Genomic DNA, 24,525 nt, shown 5'->3' with positions numbered 1-24,525 from the left:
AATATTTGGTTCATATTTGTTATTTTTGCTTGTTGAGGGGTAGGCTTATACCAAGTCCATATTGTGTTAGAGATTGGAAACAGCTTTCTAATCCTACTTATGCCCATGCCACAGTATGGGCTCTCCCTGCTGTGTTCCCTTAGGTCTCACCTCCACATTTTCCTATCTTAACCATGAATTTTCAATAGTGCTGTCTTCTCTTATTTGTTGAAAGCTGAGAGAATGTGATCCTCATCATGAGAGACATAAAAATTGTCAAATCCTGTGGATCCCTTTTTTTTTTATGGTCTAGTGTACCAACTGCTCTTCTGTTACAGCAATGATCATAGCATGTGGATTTTAAAATTATGTTCCTCCTCTTCCCCATTGGACTATCCATTACATGAGGGCATATCTATGGTCCTTGCATCATCAGTTCCTAACACAATTCCTAACATGTAGGTCCTCCAGGAACATTTTCTAAAGTAAGTTAAATTGGATTGTCAAAGTGATGGCAATAACAGTAGAGACAGCAAAAAGACAGCAGATATTACTGAGATGGAATGGCAAAGCTTGACAGTGAATAAATGCAGGGTAACAAAGAAAGAAAAATAATCAAGGGTCAAAAAATATAAATAAGTTGAATGACAGAGGTAAAACATGGCAATAGATTTTTTTTTTTAATTATTTATTTATTTATTTGACAGAGAGAAAGATCACAAGTAGGCAGAGAGGCAGGCAGAGAGAGAGGGAAGCAGGATCCCTGCTGAGCAGAGAGCCCGATGCGGGACCCTGAGATCATGACCTGAGCTGAAGGCAGAGGCTCAACCCACTGAGCCACCCAGGCGCCCCAGCAATAGATTTAATAAGATAAAATAGCTACAGTTTATTTAACAGTTACTATGTTCTAGACCCTCTGCTAAGTGGCTTTCCATGTATTATCTCACTAAATATCAATAAAAAGCCAGTTTTGTTAATGAGGCATTTAATCAAAATGCTAAGTAAGTGGTAAGGCCAGAATTTGAATGAAGCCCTAGTTCTCTGTATTCCATGAAACCAGTTTCCCAAAGTGTGATCTAAGAACTCAGCAAATCAAAAATCATATAGTAGTTAAAAAGTATTCCTGAATCCTGCAAACATGCCACTATTAATGTCAAGAAGCCAAGGAATGTGCATGTTTAAAAGCACACCAAGCAACTCTTAAGCCAGCTGAAGTTTGATAAATATTGTCTTTAATTCAATTTAGTAAACCTTTATGAACCTGCTATAATATTGTAGATCTTGGACTAGACTCTGCAGATATAGAAAGAAACAACATAATTGTTTCTTTAGTTTAGTAGCTCCCAGAGGAGCTACTAGACTAGAAAGAAAGAAAGAAAGAAAGAGAAAAGGAAAGGAAAGGAAAGGAAAGGAAAGGAAAGGAAAGGAAAGGAAAGGAAAGGAAAGGAAAGGAAAGGGAGAGAGAAAGAAAGAGAGAAAGGAAGGCGGTAGAGGGGGAGGGAGGAAGAGGAGGATAAGGAGGAGGAGACATGAAAACACCTTTTAATAAATGCTTGGGTGGCTATGGGAGCACCTAATAGGAGAACTAGTAATGCCGGCCAGTGGTACGTTTGAAGTGGCAGACAGAAAAACAGAGTTGGAAACAGCAGCCAGTTAGTTGTAAACGCAGGACTCATGAGATAAACCAGAATTAAATATGGAGCTCATCCATTTCGTGATGAAGGTGGAAATGTTCAGGAAGTGAGAATGCCCAGGAAAAGTTTTAAAAAGAAGGAAGACCAGGAAATTGTCTTTGGAGATTATTCTCATCTGACATTTTCTTCTTCAAAGCATAGTTCCTTGAGTAAGCTAGTCAGTTATTGGCATAGCCAATGAAATTGCCCTTTTGAATGGCCTAGAAACTTCAGAACAGTTTGTGAGTTTTCCTTGACAAAGGAGAATTTTTTTTTTTTTAAAGATTTTATTTATTTATTTGACAGAGAGAGATCACAAGTAGACGGAGAGGCAGGCAGAGAGAGAGAGAGAGAGAGGAAAGCAGGCTCCCCGCTGAGCAGAGAGCCCGATGTGGGGCTCGATCCCAGGACCCTGAGATCATGACCTGAGCCGAAGGCAGCGGCTTAACCCACTGAGCCACCCAAGCGCCCGACAAAGGAGAATTTTGAAAGTGATTTGCCTAACTTACATTTGAAGCTGACTCAAGAAGAGTATGCTCTACCACTGAAGGCCAGAGTTGCGTTTCAGATAGTTTGTTCCCAAATCTTGTGCATTAATAGTTTCATGATTCTAATTTAACTCTATGTTAGATGCTTTTGTACTACCAAATTCTAGTAAACAGTCATTGTGTGGATAACTAAGATTCTACCCCTGCTACTTCTCGGTATCACCCCCAGCTACTCACTATTTAATGATGTCATTTAACGCCTCCATCTCTATGCAGCAACTGTGTCTGGGATTGCCTAGCTGAGGGGCAGGACAAGCTTGAACTGAAACAACAAATTCTGATTCTGAACAAATAGGCCATAGTACTGACAGCTTCAAAGACATTTTGTAAAGAGCTCAGTATTATTGTTCTTGCCTATTCATTTTAAGACATATTGAAGAATTAATAAAAAGGAATTGCTTTTGAAAACAAAAAAAATAAACTATATGTAGATGTAACAACACGTCAGATTATTGGGAATCCTTTCAGAGACAACAGGAAGTAAAATCGCTGGGAAACAAGCATTTTAAAAACACGACAGAGGAGAATTTTGGAGTTGATATCATCTGCCTTCCATGTTTGCTTCTTGTATAAGGCAAAGCAAAATAGTCTTTATCTCGTTGGGGGGAAAAAGGGGAAATGAGCATTTGTCCTGGCTAGAAATCATTAAGTAATTGTATAGGCCATTGAAATACTTTGATGACTAACTTGATACATATTTTTAAAAATTATTTTAATCCCACTGTGGTTAACATACAGTGTTACATTAGTTTCAGGTGTGCAGTATAGCGATGCAACAATTCTGTGTTATTCAGTGCTCATCAAGATAATTGTTCTCTTAATTCTCTTTACCTGTTTCACCCATCCCCCACCCGCCTCTCCTCTGGTAACCATCAGTGTGTTCTCTATAGTTAAGATTCTGTTTTTTGGGGACGCCTGGGTGGGTCAGTTGGTTGAGCAGCTGCCTTCGGCTCAGGTCATGATCCCAGCGTCCTGGGATCGAGTCCCACATCAGGCTCCTTGCTTGGCAGGGAGCCTGCTTCTCCCTCTGCCTCTGTCTGCCATTCTGTCTGCCTGTGCTTGCTCTCTCTCTCTCTCTGACAAATAAATAAAAATCTTTAAAAAAAAAAAAGATTCTGTTTTTTGGTTTGCCTTTTGTTTTTCTTCGTTTGTTTTATTTTTTAAATTCCACATATAAGTGAAATCATGTGGCCTTTGTTTTTCTCTGAGTGACTTATTTCACTTCACACACACACACACACACACATCACATCTTTATCCATTCATCTATCGATGGACACTTGAGCTGTTTCCATGATTTGGCTAGTATAAATAATATCATAATAACATTGTTATTTATTATAAAACATGTCCATTGTTACTTATTATAAAACATTTCCTCAAGCCTTTCTTTCCAACCCTTTCCCAATGAGCTTTTGTATGTAACAAGATTTCACTATGAAATACAAAGACAAAAAGGTAAGAACACAGCACTTCTTGGCCTTACATTTTGGCTCTTGTATTTAGTGAGTAGAGGGGAGGCAATGAAGAAGTGCTTCCTTGATATCGGAAGAGTATTATTTACAGAAGATATTTAGGGTAACAAATTGTTACCCTGGCACTGACAGCGAGATCCTAGGTGATAAAGTCAGTCAAATATTTCTTAACATACACATACACATAAGTGCACACATATATATATGTGTTTGTTTATGATATGCAGGGTAATTTGCATAAAGTGTTAAGACCCAGGGCAGGTTTCAAAGATTACAAGTCTTAGCAGTCAACAAAAATTCCTAGCTCCCTTTTGATATGAAGTTCTGTTCAATATATAGTAGATTTTGCTGTTTTTATTCTAATGCATGCCTTTACCATTTGCCCTTAATACATTATATTTTAATATTTGATACCAGTTCTTCCCAACTGAGATGAATTTTATGAAATCTGAGTTTTAAAATCTATCTTAGCATTGTGAATTTCATACAAACTTTATAAGCATTCCTTCTTGGTTTTTAAATGTCAGGCAAAATGCTCAAAAAGGATGTTTGCATTTACTATTCAAGAAGCCATTCAGTTTATACAGGTTGTCTGTGTGGTAAGATTTTATGAATCTTAAAACAAACACATGTGTATGCGTGTGTGTGTGACACACACACACATTTTTTCCATGGTTCCTGATACCCACACTTATAAAGCAGTGAAATTACCATGGGGTTTTGTCTTATCTGTAGGGAGGTAGCTAATGTCTCTGGAGGCCAAAGTGCAGGAATGAAAAAGGCAGATAGAGTCTCAAAATTAGAATATAGTCAAGGGTGGAAGAACTCCTTTACCAAGTAATCTTAAAAGTAAGCCATTCCTAAGTGTTAGTATGAAAGGAATACTGTCTTTTTGCAGCAAAGCATTGAAGTAATTACCCTTGACCTGCCTTTGAGTCGCTTTCTGTGATTTTTATGAGATGCTTAGGTCGGTATTTATTGTTTGAAGCAATGCATTAATGCTAGCCAAATATTATTTTAGTGGCAGAATAAAAATCAAGCTGACAACTTTATTTCCCCTGTTCTTTCTTTGCTAAATCAACTCTGGATAAACTGTTCATGCTGAACAGCATTGGACTAACCATATATACTCCTGGACTCACAAAATTTTGAAGTAGGGAGAAAAGCTTGGGGAAAATTTAATTTCTTTGTTTTAGCAGCAGAGAATGTTCTCATGCAGCTTTCAGTTAACACAGAATCTCAGTATTCATAGTTGGTCAACAAGGTGTTCTTTTCCTTGAAGGGATTACAGGTTTGGAGAGTAACATCACAACCATCCCCTCCCCAGTAACAACTGAAGGAATTCCGAAGAATTTGAAAATAGGGATTCCATTTAATCTTCTAAGTTTTCAGACTAAGAAACAGAAGTCAAGAAAAATTCTGTTAATTGCTCCTTGTCCTTATCGTCCTACAATAGAACCAGAGTCAGGAATCAGAGTTCTAAATGTTCTTGCTATCATACAGTGGTTTTCGCAAGTCATCCTGTAAATAGTCTCCCTTCAGCAAATTTGAGGTAGAAAACCTTACATTGCTCTTTCCTCCATAAAATTTCCCTTGAGAGTTGGTGTATTCTTGTCCCTGGCAACAAGTTCCTCTAAAGTTTTTCTAAGCCCCAGTGGAGAAGTAGGATTAAAAAAAAAAAAAAAAAAAAAAAAAGAGGATAAATGTGTTTATCATATTATCATATGTACCATTTATGCAAGCTTTTAGAATTTCCAGTGAGTTCTACTATTTAAAACTATGGTGGTAAGTCCTTCCAGAAAGAAGATAGATTTTCAGTTATTTTTTTAATCATTAGAATATTTTAACAAGGAAAGCAGATATATCCATATATCTATTACTACTGTAATGTCTTAGAATATTTGCTTCCAGAGTCTTTTAAAAAAATGTTTTGGAAAAAAAATTACTGTATAAATTTTGTGAAAATAATCCATCTAAATTAAAAATCTTCCCATGTCTCAGTATCCCATACCTCCTTCGATGTACATGAGTAGTTGAATGGTTAGGTAGAAATGCATTTATGACAGTGTCATGCAGCTGTAGGGACTGTTTTTTGTCTTTGTAAATTCATGTTTTATTTAAGGGTAGAGCAGATTAAATTCCTGCAATGAGGGCAAGAATGCCTCCACAGCAGGATTAGCATTCGCACTCATCGCTCATTCCCCACGTTTCAATTTTGGTAGTTACAAAGTTGGGTGTCTCCTGTTTAGGATATAACAATTGAATTCTCTTTAGTAATCTTATTTTCATTGTGTTTACTTTATTTCTGTATAGAGATATTGTCAACATATCTTCAGTATATCATCAATATAGAGAGATATTGTCAATATATCTTCTGTATAGAGATATTGTCTATATATCATCACATTCTTCAGGATGTCTAACTTTTTATTTTGATGGTACTTTAATTGCCTGGATTTTGTTGTCAGACTTTCTTAAGAAAGTGCTATTTTTTTTTAAAGAAAGAAAGCAACAAAGAAACAAAGAGCAAGCTATATTTTCTGAGTATTTTCATAATTGAGAAAGTAGCTTTGCATAGAAAGGCTTATGTATAATATTCCTTAGTAATATTGCTTTATTGTCTTCCAACATTGGATATTACTATTTGGGCATCTGATTCCCTCTTATCTCATGCAGATTGTTTTGATTTTGATTTTTCTTTCCAGATGTTCAGATAATTCTTTATCTTCCAGATTTAGTAGCCCAAATGAGGTATGTGTCACTAATGGGAGTTATGTGTTCAATTTCCTAGGAACATGGTATAGTCTTTGATTCTGAAATTTCTGATTTATTTTTCAGGGAAAATTTCCTATTATTTTAATCTTTGAATATATCTATTCTTTTCCATTTGTGGGCTTGATGAATCAGAATTTCAGTTATCTTAATACTGGATCATTTCTGCTTGTCCTCTTTTCTATACAAACTTTGTGTTATTTTAGTTGTTGGCTTTTATCATCTATGTTCACTGTGATTATGTTGGTAATATGGTATTTAGTGTTTTTTTTTTCTTTTTTTATGTTACTTGAACTCTCTAATTTACATATTGTCTCTCTAATGATCTTGTTTTAGTCCTTGATTTATTTCTTAGATCCGCTATCTCTCCTTCTGTTTCATTCTGTTACTTTATTATTTAGTCTTTGACCTCTAGTTATATTGAATTTATTTTCATATTAAAAAAATCCATTGTGTAAAGCAACTTGAACAAATTCTGTTCCTTCTGTTCCTTCTGGACTGAGTGCTTTAGTTTCCTCTCTCCCTTCATTCAACTACCTTTCTCTTTGTCCCTGTCTCCGTGTCATTCTTTCTCTCATTATTGTTGACTGTAGTATATTTCCATATTTCTCAAATATGTCTTTAATCTTGCTCAGGTGTGGGTGGATCTGTCTAGACACTTTTTGCTCTAATACAATAAAAGTTACTTGTAGACTTATTTACCACCCTGCCTTAGACCCTTTGGGCTCCAGTTTAAAGGCTGGAGATTTCAGGTTTTGTGCCCTTTTTAAGAACCAGCAGGAATGGTTGGGGAATGAGTACAGTAGAAGCAACTTACTGTGTCCACTGGTGCTGCTCCCATTCCCTTCTAGAGTGCAGACACTGATCATCAGGTTTCTGGTCAAGTCTCTAGTTCACTGTTAGCTCAGAAGCTCTCACCTTAGTCACCCCCATCTCCTATATGTCTCTTCAGCAGCCCACCAGCTTCTCCTCTCTCAGAGAAGGAGAAACATAGGGCTGTATCCATAGGTTTTGCATTGATTCCGATTTGGAAGGATTACTGAGAATTCTTAGGCTTTCCCCCAAACTTCAGGGCCATTTCTGGGGTTTAATGACAGAAAAGGAATTCAATCCTAATCTGCCTTTCTGTTCTACTCCAAAAATGTCTGTTTCAATTTTTTTTTTCCCATTGACTGCTTTCTTTTCTTAATTTGTTGTTGATTTTTATGTCCCTATGTGTACATACTGGGACTGAAGTTTATTTCATTAGGTATTGAGGGAGAGAAATTACTTGTGTCTTAGAATCTATCATTTTCATAGTAAAATGTGCTGAAAGATTACCTGACTGAATATCTACTACTATTAAGAAACTTGAAAAATAATTTTTCTACTGCAATTTATTGTAAATCTTCAAAGGACATTTGAAAACACACAGAAATAGTTCTCACGCATGGCAGAAACATTTTTTCCTAGACTTTTACAGCATTCACATCTTTTGCTCTCAAATACCAAGAAGACATACTAGAAAACATTTAACTGAGGGAAAAATAATAACTCTCAAATTCCTGTCAGTATGCAATGATAGAAATCGGATAACTTATTTTATAGATGCATTATTTTTATCATCATACAACATGCATGACTTACTATTTTTATCTTTTTTTTTAACCTGCTTTCATTTCCTTCATAGCTAAAATTGAAAATTGGCAAAGAAAGATGTTAATAAACTATATATGTGTGGATGTATCATTTTATGTGTTTATGTATATACATGGCATTTTAAACATAAGCATTATATGTGATTATATAATTTACTTAGAAGTTTATGGGAACACAAATATATATGTGATATAGAAGTACATATTTTAAAATATTTGTTTATATTTACATATACATACATACATACATATTTGTGTGTGTGTGTGTGTGTGTGTGTGTACACGCAAACCTAATTGTTGGATAGTTGCCAAAATCTACCTAAGGCCTGACTGATAGCACAAAAACCATTCCAAAGGTATGACAATAGCATCAGGAAGCATATAGAATTAGGACCTTGAGGTAATCCTATCACTGGTTTGAGCCCCACAGCATCATTCCACGCATTTGGTCCTAGGCTCCACAACGATGAGAGAAAGGAAAACTTAGTCTGGATTTACAGAGAAGCAAACCCTGATTACAGAAAGAGCTGGAACTGAGGAAGGGTGAGGGATTATTTGTCTGGATAAAGAAAATTGTGAGGAGAGATCAGAACAGTTTCCAAGCATATATTAAAGGCTCTAAAGTAAAGTTGAAGATCAGACGTTCTTCATAGACCAGAATTTTTAGAAGGAGGACAAGTTTTTTGGCATACTGTGTCCATAATAAGAAGCACTGATAGTGTAGAAAATGAAATTGAAAGGTCTAAACTTTCATTTCTCTAAGGTCATTGAAATACTGTCTTTGCCAACTGCATCAGAGTAGCTTAAAGTTGATGCTTCTAATATTCTATTGCTGTCATTGTTACTGACTTTGAAGAAAAGTATACTCTTAGGTCTTAAATGCTGTTTACCATCTAGCTTTTTCATAGCTGTGACTCAGTTGCAGCCAGGAAAGGATTGTCCTATGAAGACACCCAGGCCCAAATAACGTTCATTAGCACTTATCCTGTGCTTGGCTTTGAGGACACAAATTTGGAAAGGCCATCCTGTCCTTAAGAACCTAGTAGCTTAGTGGATTCCTAACAAGATCGATGTTACAATGAAAGCAATTGCTGTTGTTTCACCTGCTTTTTCTTGTCAATTAGTTTTTAGTGATGATATATTTACTACTTCTGTGTGAGGAAAAAATATATATATATGTATATATATAAAATTAAATACACCACTTAGGCTCACACATATGTCAGGAAAAAAAGGTAGTGTACATTCTAGCAGTTATTAGAAGAACCCCAAACCTAATTATCACCCCATTTCCTGCCCCCATTTCTCTCTCTCTCTCTGTGGAAAAGATCACTGATGGACTAGATTAAAACACTTCTTTGAATGGAACATGCTAAGAATAAAATCCATAGCTTAAAAAAAAACAAAACACCTTTTTTTTCCACAGAAGAGTGGGAGCCCCAGTCAGTATTAATAGTTAAAACTCAAGTGAGCTTTTACTTCCAATGCAGAATACATTCTAGTCACTTGAGACTAGAACCCAACCTATTTTTTTTAGGAGAGTACAGACAGGTATGTGTGAGAGAGAACCCAAATAGAAAATGAAATGCAAATCTCAACACCGTCCCTGTGGGGGAGGACAGATGTGTAGGTAGGAAGAGCAAACTAGAGAGAAATACTCAGCAGATTTCAAGTTACTTGTCACATAAGACCTAGAGAAAAGTGTTGGATTGGGCAGAGATAACATCACATAGCTCCTTGTTAAAAAGGGAGAAGGAGGATTATGTAGTTAGAGATCAAGTTAGCTGAAAGAAAGTTACTTTGGCAACAAAAGTTAGTGCAAGAAGAATTGAAACTATGAAGTAAGAGAGCGATTTCTCATCTATAAATCGAGCTGTCCATTAGAAACACTGTTCTATAAAACTAGGATTTTGCTGAGGTGTGTTGAGCATGAAAGCCTGAATTAATAAAGATGATTTCCCCCACTAGGATATGTTATCTCTACACCTACATTCAATGCCCAGTGGCTTCCTTTGTAGATCTGAATGTGATTCCATATGAAACTACGGCTCCTTAAGGTGAAATTATCTGTTGATACAACTGTGATAGTGCCCTTGAAAGAACCATTTGTTTAGGGCACAGATGTAATCCAGTTTAGCAGCCAATATGCTTTAGACATTGAGTGTGGTCTCTCTCTTTAGATACACGTTTTCAAGAGAAGCCTGATGGGGTTATGCCCACTATTTTAACAACAAATTCACTAACCTCGAAGGGCCTGGGAACTTGGAGAGAAATGTCATGCTCTATGGAATCTAGCTGACTTTCCACTGTACTCAGAGGAGAAATGTAGCCATCATGCTAATTTTTACTTTCCTCCTGAAAAAAGCTCGCCAGCCTGTTTTTTTCCCTCAATTCTTGTTAGTCATTCACCAAAGTGATTTGTGCAGCCTAGTTTGAATCTAAACCACCTGCATGGCTTTAAAAATGCACTCACTACCATTTCAGAATTATGGTAAATCTTTAGAATCTTCTCAAAATCAAGGTAATACAGAGTATTAGTTAGTTGTTAATTGTATGTATTAGAGCAGTATTTTACAGTTAACTCATCTTTATTACATACCTAAATAACTGGAGAAGAATAGCTAAGTAACTTATTTAAAATAAAAATACTAGAAGCCAAGCCTAAAGAAGATTGAAGAGTGATATGAGACACTCCTAAAAATACTTGTGAGGCATCTGTTAAATGAAATAAGACTCAAAATACTATTTAGATTGTCGTTGGTGACTTTGAGGTTGAAATTACAGAAGAAATTTCACTCTACAAAATTCAAATGATTAGTCATAGCATAGAAAGTCTTGTGAGAAAACCAAGTAAATTTATGGAAAACTTTTACTCAAATTTAAGATTTAGTTATAAAATTCTAATGATTTCAGGATAGAGAGGTTTCTCATCTATTAGTCATTTCTAAGTATGATATACACTTTTAAGAACAAACTATATTTTTCCATGATTCTGTTGGTTATTAGTCATTTTTGGTCATTATGCCTTATTCCCTCAGCCCTCATATTAAAATAATTCTTTATATATGTACTGGAAGTACTGTAGAAGATCCTGAGAAACTAACATCTGAGGGAAATGTAAGTAATTTATTTCTGGTCATGAATTTTGATTACATCCAAAGAGAGTATAACTAAAATCAAAATCTTTCCTAAAATTGTTGTAACATTATATGTGTATGTTAAGCAATTCTCTGAAATCGATTAATTCCACGTAAATGGCATAATTTGATAAACTTGAAAATTCACGGTACTTCATTTTTATTAGTCATTAGAAGTTGCTACGCACCAAATAGTTTGAAGTAAGTGAAATTACTTTCTTACATGAGAGTGGAAGGGAGGGGGTATTGTGTACTATTCAAAGGAAATTAAAAGAAAAAGTATATGCTTCATATCCCATCTGTGAGAATCATAACATGGTTGGTAAATAATGATATATGTGAAAGATATCTTAAAATAAGAAATGGTATAAAAACTGGGCAGAGAGAGAGAGCACTATAAGAAGCAGGAAAATCCATTGTCAGATTCACAAATAGACAAAATGTCATGGTAAAAGGAGTATTTGAGTTTCCTCTTAGAGAATAAATAGAGATTATATCATCTGAGGAATGTAATTCCAGGCAAGGATCCATGATCAAAAAAATGCTGACAAAACATACTTACAGCCATCGATAAATCATATACCTTCTTTCATCCCAGCTGCAATTTGTGTTGAGAATATAGGACTACAGAGCTGTGAAAGATAATGTGATTATACCTAGATCCTAAATTCCAGGCAGCAGATTCTAGTCTGTTCAGCGCAGAAAAAGACAAAGGGATCAAATAAGAAGAGAAAAACTGAGTAAACTTCATTTGTTCACTCTCTCCCAAAATAGTGTCAACATCAAAATTATATTAACCAATGGGTCGAATTAATGTTAGTGTGGTAGAGCCTCTACCCGCAACACGTTATAAACTACTGCTAAGGTAACCATATCAAGTGCCATAAAAATCAGTAAAAGTAGTACCACTGGGATTTCTAAAAGGAGAGAGAATTTTACAAGAAGACAAATTAAGGTGACCTTTTGGAGAAGTGGATTCATGACAGATCGCTAGGATGTCTACACTCTAAGACAAAATGGAAAACAGCTCAGGAAGAGAAAAGAGAATGAACAAAGACAGTATCAGAAAAGGATGGAGTACAGTTGTTAAGTTGAGCCCTCAGATGTATGTAAGGTATGTGCAGATGGATGCTTCAGGAAAACAGGTAGCAGTTGGTAATGCACTATTTAAAACAAGATTGAAAAGCTTTTACCTGATTTCTAATCCAACCCAGACTTATAAATTTAGGCCTCTTGAAGCCTCTCTCTTAAATTCTATATTTATCTCAATTCCATTTGCTCAAACAGGGAAGAACTTTAGGACTTTTGGAAAGGTGTCCAATATAAGAGATACTGTACTCCTTTCTCCATGTAGCCAAGCTACACCATGCTTCAGTCCTTATTATTTTTCTCATCATTCATTGACATTTTATTTTCCAGGACAGTGAATAGCATGTTGTTAGTTATGTGGTTTCCATGACATTGTCCAAACTCCTCTTCCTCATCTTATATTAATATTGCCACAGTAAACGTAAAAATGTGCATTTTATTGAGTTCATATAAGCATCATCAGCAAGAAAGTCTTTACAGAGCATGTGCTGAGTATGAAGCACTGTGGGAGCCATTGAAATATGAAGAGAAATCATTAGCCCTTATCCATAGCACAAAAATTACTCATGATTGTAACACTGCCCCACTTAAGCAGTATATTTTCAGAAAACATGAGATGTAGACCCATTTCTGATGTGTGGTATTGTCTCATGCTTCAACTTTCCCATTTAAGTGAGAGAAGCTATTTTTTCTTCTTTACTTACTGTCTGGCATAGGGTAAAAGCTGGAAACCTGATAGAGAAATGAAGTTATGAACACAGCCAGGGAGAACGAGGTTTCCAATGTAATGCTGAGAGCCTAAGGAATAAGAAAATCTTATTTTGGAAGTGGAAAAAATTATTGAAGCATCCTTGCTACTCACTGTTTTATAATTATAATTGCATATTTAAGCCAAATTATCCCCTTAACTAATCAGAAGTCACTATTATTTTATTTTATTATTTTATTTTATTTTATTTTATTTTATTTTATTTTATTTTATTTTATTTTATTTAAGTAACCTCTGCACCCAGTGCCTGGGGCTTAGACTCAGAACCCCAAGATCAAGAGTTGCACACTGTACCAACTGAGCCAGCCAGGAGCCCAGAAATCACTATATGTTACTGAATGTTTTGAGAATTCACTATAATCATCTTTGGTTTATTTAGATCCATTGAGAGCTAATAAACAGGAAGAAGATTTCTCAAGTTGAGGAATTAGAATGAATCTACCCCAAACTATTAGAAAATAGCCATCATTTAACTTTAGTTGTTTGTATTTAAGAAATTTTTCTGTGTAAAACACACTATTTTGAACATTGAGAATACAAAAGGATAATTCAAATTGGAGAATCACACACACCCATATATATTTACATATTTATGTATATATTTATATGTATATTTCTATACACATACACAATAATTAGTTTGTTGTGGGCAGTATACTCACATACAGTTTTCTATTTATTATTTTTCTTTAACATATAGTGATGTGCAGTACATTTAAACATGACCTGTCTGGGGCACCTAGGTGGCTCAGTCATTAAGCCTCTGCCTTTGGCTCAGGTCATGATCCCAGGTCCTGGGATGGAGCCCTGTGGGAAGCCTGCTTTTCCCTCCCCTACTCCCCCTGCTTGTGTTCCCTCTCTCGCAGTCTATCTCTTTCTGTCAAAAATAAATAAATAATCTTAAAAAAATAAAAATGGAATAAAATAAACATGACCTGCCATTCATTGTCTTCAGTTTTTATCTCCAGATTATATAGATGGGGAAAGTCACTAAAGCTATTTGCAGTGAGTGGACTGTCTGGGACTTAAACCCAGGCAATCTGGCTCCATCGTGAGGGCTCCTGGAATTTCACTTTTCTTCGCTCTTCTTCAGTATAGATTTGGTATTCTTTTCTCTTCCTTTCAACCTCTAACTGTTCTTAGTTCAGTTCTACTCTTCCCCCCCACCCCTGCTCTCTAAATAGTTAGATACTATGTACACACACACACACCCCCCTCAGATATATATCAATAAATAGGCCTCTCTCTCTCACACGTGTGTGTATGTATATATATGTGTGTGTATGTGTATATGTATATATACATATACATGTATATACATATATATATTGCATCTGTGTGTGTGTATGTATATATTTTTTCCCAGGCCCATAATAAACTGAATACGGCAATAAAGTGAGTCAAAGGAGTGCCTGGGTGGCTGCTTCATTAAGCATCTGCCTTCGGCTCAAGTCGTGATCCCAGATCCTGGGATTGAGCCCTGCATTGGGCTCCCTGCTCAGCGGGAAGCCTGCTTCCCCCTCTCCCACTCACCCTGTTTGTGTTCCCTCTCTTTCTGGGTCTCTTTCGGTCAAATAATGAATAAAATCCTTAAAAAATAAAAATACATAAAGTGAGTCAAATGAAACTTTTGGTTTCCCATTGTGTATAAAATTATGATTCCATTATACTGTAGTTTATTAAATGTACACGAGCATTAAGTCTAAAAAATGTATCATATACCTTAATTTTAAAATATTTTATTGCTAAAAAGTGCTAAGCATCACCTGAGCTTTCAATGAGTTGTAATCTTTTTGTGGGTGGAGGGTCTTGCTTCAGTGCTGATGGCCGTTGACTGCTCAGGGTGATGGTTGCTGAAGGCTAGGGTGGTAATTTCTCAAATAAGACATCTTTGAAGTTTGCCGCAACAACTGATTCTTCCTTTCATGAATGATTTCTCTGTAGCATGTGATGATATTTGATAGCATTTAGCCCAGAATAAAACTTCTTTTAAAATTGGAGTGAATCCTCTGAAACCCTGAGGCTACTTTATCAACTAGTTTTATGTAATATTCCAAATCTTTTATTGTCATTTCAACAAACTTCACAGCATCTGTACCAAGAGTAGAGTCCATCTCAAGAAACCACTTTTTTCGCACATCCATAAGAAGCAACTTCTGTTCAAATGTTATCATGAAATTACAGCAGTTCAGTCCCATCCTTGGGCTCCACTTCTTTTTTTTTTTTTTTTTTTAAAGATTTTATTTATTTATTTGACAGAGAGAGATCACAAGCAGGCAGAGAGGCAGGCAGAGAGAGAGGAGGAAGCAGGCTCCCTGCTGAGCAGAGAGCCCGACGCGGGGCTCGATCCCAGGACCCTGAGATCATGACCTGAGCCGAAGGCAGCAGCTTAACCCACTGAGCCACCCAGGCGCCCCGAGCTCCACTTCTAATTCTAGTTCTTTTGTTATTTCTACCACATCTGCAGTTATTTCCTCCACTGAGGTTCTGAGCTCTCTCCAAGTCATCCATGGGGATTGAGATCAACTTCTTCCACACTCCTGTTAGTGTTCATTTTTTGACTTTTCCCCATGAATCACAAATGTTCTTAATGGCATCTAGACTGATGAATCCTTTCCAAAATATTTTCTTTTTTTTTTTTAAGATTTTATTTATTTATTGAACAGACAGAGATCACAAGTAGGCAGAGAGGCAGGCAGAGAGAGAGGAGGAAGCAGGCTCCCTACTGAGCAGAGAGCCCAATGCGAGGCCCGATCCCAGGACCCCAGGATCATGACCTGAGCCGAAGGCAGAGGCCTTAACTCACTGAGCCACCCAGGCGCCCCTCCAAAAGATTTTCAATTGACTTTGCCCAGATCCTTTGGAGCAGGCACTATCTATGGTAGTTATAGCCTTATAAAAGGTATTTCTTAAATCATAAGACTTGAAAGTCAAAATTACTCATTGGTCCCTGGGCTGCAGAATGGATATTATATTAGCAGGCAGGAAAACAACATGAATCTCTCTGTACATCACCATCAGAGCTCTTGGGTGAGCAGGTACATTGTCAAAGAGCAGTAATATATTTTTTTAATTTTTTAAATTATTTTAATTTAACCACCTCTCCACACATGACAACATAAATATGGTTATACATACATGTCTCCCCCCTCCTTTTTTTTAATTAACATATAATGTATTATTAGCCCCAGGGGTATAGGTCTGTGAATCACCAGGTTTGCACATTTCACAGCACTCACCATAGCACATACCCTCCCCAATGTCCATAAGAGCAGTAATATTTTGAAAGGAATCATTTTCCCAACAGTTGGCTTAAAATATTCAGTAAGCCATATTTTAAACAGGTGTGCTATCATCCAGACTGTTGTTCCCTTTATAGACCACAGGCAGCAGAATGAGCATAATTCTTAAGGGTCTTAGGAGTTTTGGAGTGGCTCATGAGCCCTAGCTTCAACTACAAGTTGCATCAGCTGCATCAGCCCCTAACAAGTTAGGCATTGAAGCTCTGAAGCCAGGCATTGACTTCTCCTCTATAGCTATGAAAGTCCTAGGTGACATCTTCTTCTAATACAAGGCAGCTTTGTCTATATTGAAAATCTGTTGTTTAATGTAGAGACCTTCACTGATAATCTTAGCTAGGTGTTCTGGAGAACTTGCTGTAGCTTCTGTATCACCACTTGCTGCTTCACCTTGCACTTTTATGTTGTGGAAATGGCTTCTTTCCTTAACCATATGAACCAACCTCTGCTAGCTTCAGAGTTTTCTTCTGCAGCTTCATTACCTCTCAGCCTTTATAGAATAGAAGAGATTTAGGGCCTTGCTCTGAATTAGGCTTTGATTTAAGGAAATGTTGTGGCTGTTTCAATCTTCTACCCAGACCACTAAAACTTTCTCCATGTCAGTGATGAGACATTATCCATTTCTTATCATTTGTGTGTTTACTAGAGGAGCATTTTTAATTTCCTTCAAGAACACTTCATTTGCATTCACAACTTGGCTGTTTGGCACAAGACTTTAAGGCTATGTCAGCTTTCAGCCGGCCTTCCTCAACTAAGCTTAATCACTTCTAGCTATTGATTTAAAGAGAGAGACATAAGTGACTCTTCCTTTCACATGAACACTTAAAGGTCATTATAGGGTTATTAAATGGACTACTTTCAATATTATTGTGTCTCGAGGAATAGGGAGACCTGAAGAGAAGGAGAGACAGAGGAGTGGTCTATAGAACAGTCAGAACCCATACAACATTTACCTATTACTTTTCCCATCATATATTTGTGTGGTTTGTGGTGCCCCAGAACAATTACAAATTAAATCAGAGATCACTGATCATGGATCACCACAGTAAATACAATAATGAAAAAGTTCAAAATATTGCAAGAATTACCAAAATTGACACAGAGACATGAAGTTAGCAAATGCTCTTGGAAAAATGGTTCCAAGGGGTGCCTGGGTGGCTCAGTCAATTAAGTCCAACTCTTGATTTTGGCTTGGGTCATGATCTTGGGGTCCTGGGATCAAGCCCCACTTCGGGATCCATGCTCAGGGGGGAGCAGCTTCTACCCTAGAGAAGGTCTTAAAGGGAGAAGAGGAATAGACAACATGGTGTTATATTTTTAATAGCTCTAATTACTTATCTCCATTATCTTTGAGGCTTCAGGAATGTTAATGAGTTATTCTTCCACCTGACTTTTCAAGTTGCAAAAGAGGCAATTATTATAAAATAGTTCAGAATGTAGGCAGAGGAGTCAGACTATCTGGCTCCACAATCTACAGGTTGTATGATTTGGAGAATGTTACTTCAACTCCTTGTACATCAGCCTCTTTGTAAAATGGGAACCACAGAGTCTCAGAGAGGTGTGGTGAATACAATAAATATAAAGTATGGGACAGTTGGGTGGCTCAGTCAGTGAGGCATCTGCCTTTGACTCAGGTCAGAATCCCAGGGATCCAGTCTGGCATTGGGATTCCTGCTCGGTGGGGAGTCTGCTTCTCCCTCTACCTGCCACTCACCCTACTTGTGCTCTCTTCTCTCTCCAGACAAATAAAATCTTTAAATAAATAAATAAATAAATAGTGCTTAAACTAATCAATTATACAAGTTCAGCTCCCAATAAATATTGGGTATTTGCTAGTAAACAAATACTTGATCAAAATCTATAATAAAATCAGGAACAGAATCAGACAGTAAAGGTATTTGCTCAGAGGCATTCAAGAACTATTTCTCTTGCCTTTTAGTTAGTCGCCTTTTAGTTAGTTATTAGTTTGGTTAGTTGCCATTTAATTAGTTTAGTTAGCTGTCATTGAATTTGGTTAAGGAATAAAAGACAGTCTCTTACTAATATTATCAATTATAAGTAATTTCAACTCTATATACAATTGGGACATGTTTTCTTTAGAAAAGCTCTCTGACATTTTTTTATGTGTTTGGTCTGTGAATATTAATGTATCCCAGCTGAATCATATAAATAAATTTGCCCATGTGAAAGATCAAATAATTTTATAGTTCTTTTTTACTGGAGGTCTTAAATATTTAGTTAAAAATGAGGAAAATAAGATAGGGAGGAGGAAGTGAGAGAATGAGGAAAAGGGAGAGTAAGAAAGAGAGAGATTAAGATTTCTATGATCTTCAGTAGAAAAAAATAGGAATTTTCCACTGGTTCTGCCATTTTTCTAGAACATTCATCAGTGTTTACAAGTTGACTTTGAAGTCAGGGATGGTCAGAGACTACCCCTGATATATCATATTACATAATACCATATTAACCCAAATGAGCAAAAATTAGCACTGCTTACTCACTGAACATAGCAACAGCAGTGACAAAAAAAAATGCAATCTGACTTTAAAAATGGCTATTAAAAATGCATGTCCATGTCCTACCTGGAAACAAGTTCAAGGCAGCTATTTCACTGTGAATTTAACCTGGGTCTAAGGCAGCATGAATATTCAAATCTGACATCACTTTAAGATTCCCAGTGAAAGAGAATGAAAACAATTTCTTTTTTAAATTTCCCTCTCCTAGGCAGGGTTTTGAAGGACCAAGCCTGAGAGATTCATTAACAAAGGTGTGTTATATTTTAATTGTAATTTTCTCTCAATTACAAATTTCCATCATAAAGTAACTAGTATTATGGCAATTAAGACATTAAATTAAATTAGTATATCACCTATCATGCTGAGAAAATAATAAAGCAGTATAGTAATGCACCACAATAGATAATTGCTAAGACAATAGGAATGCATCTACAGTAAAGATGATAGTCATTTTTCGTGCCTATCATCATAGCCAGTTTCAACAGGGACTGAGTCCATCACATTAACTAAATCCTAATGAAATTCAAGAATTACAGAGACACTAGGCTTTCTTGTGTTACACTCTGGGTTGTCTCAGAATTATCATCTTCATTTTATTTACTGTATTAGCATAGCTTCCATAGCTTTATGCGCTGTTCAGTATCCTTTATGTAAGTCAATTGGATACAAACACTGGGTATTAAGAATGTTTACTAGATGTTATTTTTTTTTTACAAAACTGTTCTCTTTTTCTTTCCTGAGGCAAAACAGCACTAACTACAACTATTTAACTGTGTTTGGGAGGAGGGAGAGGTGTTCTATCGTTGTTCCTGTATAATAAACTAATGGTTTCAGGGAATTATTGAATTACAAATATTCTTTCTCCCTGCACAGTGTTTCTAACTGGGCAAAGACCTTAGCATGCAGTTTCACTTTCCCACCCACTCACTTTTGCTTTCTGTCTTTGCAGTTCCACCATGGTTTTTAAATCACCCTTCCAACTTGTATGCCTATGAAAGCATGGATATTGAGTTTGAATGTTCAGTCTCTGGAAAGCCTGTGCCCACTGTGAATTGGATGAAGAATGGAGATGTGGTCCTTCCTAGTGATTATTTTCAGATAGTGGTAATTATCTTTTTTTTTTTTTTTTGTATTAGCTTTATAGTCCCACTCATTGTTTACTCTATTTTCGGTTGCTTTTCTTTCCTGGCAAGAAGGTTCCTGTTGGGAATTTTTATGGTGTGTTAAGAAAATTGTTCCAGTAAAGCAAATGATTTTCTAGACTGAACAATTTTTGAGCTGACAAAGAGTGATCAAACAGCCCAGCCCCCTTGTTTTATAGACAAGGTTTTTTTAACAAACATAATGAAAAAAACAGAAGACCTAAGAGACTATCTTTCCAAGTATCCTCATTGCTAGTTCTTGGGAGAACAGAGTTTAGAGTCTAGTTTTAGACTATAGGAAGCCAACAATCTCTTACTTCTTTGACTTTTACCCATTATAACAAAGTTTCAGCAAGATGTGCCACTATGATTATGGTAGTTTTACTTTTGTAATATGAACAAGTTTTCTCTGCTACCCTTACAGATAGGACAGCTGATCCTACTTGAGCAGTAGAAAACAATGTGGTGACAGTGACTATGACAAGAGGTAGCGGCAGGGTTAGGAAGCCATGGAGACCCAGAGTTCACATGGCATTGCACTTTTGAACATTGGAAAAACACTAAAGCTAAGCATAATAGTTCTTGTAGTTTCTCTAAGTTCTAGTGTAGGGGTAATGGTATGTTATATTCACTAAGTTATTTTCCTTGTACACAGTGAGAACTCAACACCTATCATTACTATCATTCCTTTTACTTTTACCAGCAGAACTCTGCTCATTTAAAAATACTCTGAAAACTCTCCATTAGGTCTAGGTTAGCATCGGAAGTTCCAAATTCGACGAAACAAATATATGAGAGATATGAAAAGCACTTTCCAAATATCAAAGAACTTTGTAGCTAAAAAGGAGGATTTAGGTCCACTTTTCTTATGTTTGAGACCCAGACATAAGCTGTCAAAGAAGAGTGTCTGAACGAGGTCTTCTGGCAGAAGAGGAGTAGACTATAGGTGCCCTGCCAGTCCAGGCATGTGCTCTCCTTAACCTTGCCCTGGCTCTCATTGGTGGATCCATCTTTCTGTGGCTTGATCAGTTGACTTTCAGGAACTTCCATAACCTCTCTATGCATGCATTTAGTCATATTTCTAGGGTTCTTAAGGACTACATCCATAAAATATATCTTTATTACTTTTATCACCACTGTATTTTCACTTTTAGTTACTTTTTTTTAATTGGTTGGGAAGAGAGTAAGAAAGGGAAAAAATGAAACTTTTCAATGCCACGCCAATCCATTAGTTCCTTTAAGTGCAATGCTATTTCTGCTACCACTGAATTAAAAATGACCTGCCGTGGGGCAACTTGAAATGTGTTGTGTCCGCCTAGAATATATGCTACTTGCATATAAAGGAAATTGTTGAGTGCCCTTAAGGACACATGATAAAATACAACATTTATTTTTTCTACAGTTTGAATAAACTTTCTCCCAGAATGACTCATTACACCCAACCTATTTAAATGTTCTTTTCTTAAGGTGAAAAGAAAATGTACAATATGAGCCCTGTTCACATGAAATTGTGCTTAAAAATATTTCCCCAATAGCTCCAGAAATCTGAGAGCCATTGTCTGTCACACAGTAACATTTAACACAAATAGTAACTTATATGAGAATTGTTAATTAGAAGTTAGTCAGCTTTATCTCAGAATTTTACATCAGCAGAGAATTGACTACAAGACACTAAAAACAATTAAGAATTCCCCATGAGGTAATATTTATCTCTTAATGACTTCAGGGGAAGTGATTTAACATGTCTCACTTACTGAACTAATTCTTACACTAATATTGAAGAAAAACTGAGTTGGTATAATTAAATGCTATCTCCAGATTATTTTATCATCCATCCTTGAAAAAGATGGTTGCTCAATTTATATGAAACAGGAGTTAATATTGCTATGTTTAATTTATGGATTGCTGAAGGTAAAGCATTTTGGCCATATGACAGGAATGACATGGTGTAAAATATCTACCATACCATCACTCCAAATCCCAAAAAGGTACATGTCAAAGCAATTACAATTTTAAAAGGATTTTCAGATTTTTTTTCCTCAGTAAACACTTCCAGAAAATATCCAACCTAGATTTTTTTTGTCTTTTAGAAGCTATAAAAATCAGTTTCTTTTTTTTCCCCAACAGCTGCTAAACCCAATTTTCCTTCAATAACAAGTGAAAGAATGACATTTCTTTTGATGCTAACCTTTGATTCTTGCCTGTTTATTCAAAGAGATTTCTGTTTGCTGCTCATTTAGATATTGAGGATGATGTGTATTTTTATGAGTATAGTTTTCATTGCAGAACTAGGTTAAATGTATGCACATGGATTCTGCAGGGTATTGGGAATCTGTGGCATTTCCCAAGTGACATAGGACATATCTGTGAGACTGAGAATTCTTATGGCTTTCCTTCTTACTTCTTCTGTGAAATTTTATCAAAATTTGTGTTCATTTTGTCTTTTATGAGGGTTTTTTTTTTCTTTTTAAATATTGTACCTCCTTTTTTCTTCTCTCTAGGGAGGAAGCAACTTACGAATCCTTGGAGTGGTGAAGTCAGACGAAGGCTTTTATCAATGTGTAGCTGAAAATGAGGCAGGAAATGTCCAGACCAGTGCACAGCTCATTGTCCCTAAGCCTGGTAAGTTGAGGGGAACTTTGCTCTGGCACTGCTTGATCTCTCTATGCTTGGTCCACTTGTGAAATCCATATTGCTTTCCCTATCTCTCAACGTCAATTGGAAATTATTTAATTTAATTTTTTAATTTTAAAAATATTAATTATTTAATTATTTAGTTTATCAAGGTGTACACTTGCATGTTGATGTCATATTCTTTCTAGAAAACTGGGTATGTATCTCCATCCAGTGAGATAGAGTCATCATGAACAGTATATACTTCTGGTTGTCAAGATAACAACCACTAAATTACTACCTTCTCACATTTTTTTGTGGCCTGCATTTCTTCTAGTATTTCAGGTAAACTTAGAATACTGAGAGAGATGGGGTATATGTGTGTGTGTGTGTGTGTGTGTGTGTAGTCTTGAATCATGGATATTGGCATAAAAATAGCAGAAACAATTACTTGAAAATAAACACATTTTTCTATTTTTTTTTTAAATAGGTTCTGATAATTTGTCTTTTTCCTTATTATTTATTTATTTATTTATTTTTATTATTACATTCAATTAACCAGCATATAATCTATGAACTTTTGATTTTATTTTGTCCTGTAGTCTTTCAGAAGTTTAATATGGTGGTGGATTCAAAACTGCTATAACTTAGGGCACCTGGGTGGCTCAGTCAGTTAAGCATCTGACTCTTGGTTTCATCTCGGTTATGAGATTGAGCCCCACATCAGGCTCCATGCACAGGGGGAGTCTGTTTGAGATTCTCTCCTTCTGCCCCTCCCCACCCCACAAGTAAATAAATAAATAAATCATTTAAAAAAAATCTATCATAACTCTATATTAGATGTATCATGTATTATCCCCAAAACCAAAATATCCTGCCAGAAAAAAAGGAAAGAGAAAGAAAACCAAAAAACTAAAAACAAAAACCACAAATTGGTCAGCTGCTCTGAAATGTTATAACACTAAAGAAAGTCAAGAATATTCATTTTTTAAAAATAATGGTAGAAAACTTGTTTAGATAGACCTAAATACTTTAAAATGTTAGTGTCTTCTATGAAAGCTTTCATACCGCCTATTGATTATTTTAATTACAACTTTTCAAGGCCAATTTCCTACCTCTTGCTATGACTCACTATTCTTATGGCACGTTCCCCCTTTTTTTTTTTTTTAAGATTTTATTTATTTATTTGACAGAGAAAGAGAGATCACAAGTAGGCTGAGAGTCAGGAGGAAGCAGACTCCCTGCTAAGCAGAGAGCCTGATGCGGGGCTCTATCTCAGGACCTTGAGATCATGACCCAAGCCCAAGGCAGCAGCTTAATCCACTGAGCCACCCAGGCACCCCAGCACTTTACCGTTTTATAGAAAATAAATTTAAAGTATGAAATAGAGCCTTTCCTTGGCTTTTAGCACTTAAAATATGTCTGTGAATGCCTTATATTTGTGCATCCCTAACCAACTATTTGAAGACTCTCAGACGTTCATGGTATTCCTCATGACAATGACCCGCCTTTTTTTTTTCTTTCTTGATTAAAACAAAAACACCAACCATAGAACAGTCCCAGATGAGTAAAGGAACTAAAAGAATTATCTAGGAATTAAAAGAGACAGTTAACACTTTTTTAAGAGTGCCAGTTTCTCCAATGGACTATTTCTTTTCCCTGCATTTACTGTGCTTTAAGTGTTAGTGTGTATTCTATTCGCTGGAACAGTAAGGGATAAGTAGGACAAAAAGAACTTCTAATATCAGGGTCTCTAATGTGAGCCATGCTTTCAAAACTGTGCGCCGTCTCTTTAGTAATGACAATATGACCCCACACAAGAGAATTCTGGTTAACCTTGATTCTCAGCTATGGCCATAATGTTGAGGAAAATGCT

General features: G+C 36.1%; 1 protein-coding gene across 3 annotated transcripts in view; it reads left to right on the top strand.

Moving 5' to 3' along the window:
- Positions 1-24,525, top strand: part of DCC (DCC netrin 1 receptor) — a 1,178,115-nt gene that overhangs the window by 689,237 nt on the left and 464,353 nt on the right. For all 3 annotated transcript variants that reach the window (XM_047697659.1, XM_047697658.1, XM_047697660.1), the window contains 2 exons: positions 19,844-19,998; positions 22,538-22,658. In XM_047697659.1, the coding sequence (XP_047553615.1) occupies positions 19,844-19,998; positions 22,538-22,658 (276 nt within the window). The remainder of the gene's footprint in view (positions 1-19,843; positions 19,999-22,537; positions 22,659-24,525) is intronic.

Source organism: Lutra lutra, chromosome 12, assembly GCF_902655055.1.
Source record: "Lutra lutra chromosome 12, mLutLut1.2, whole genome shotgun sequence".
Taxonomy (NCBI): domain Eukaryota; kingdom Metazoa; phylum Chordata; class Mammalia; order Carnivora; family Mustelidae; genus Lutra; species Lutra lutra.
Note: the sequence above shows the minus strand (reverse complement) of the source record. Positions and strands in the feature narration are given on the sequence as shown.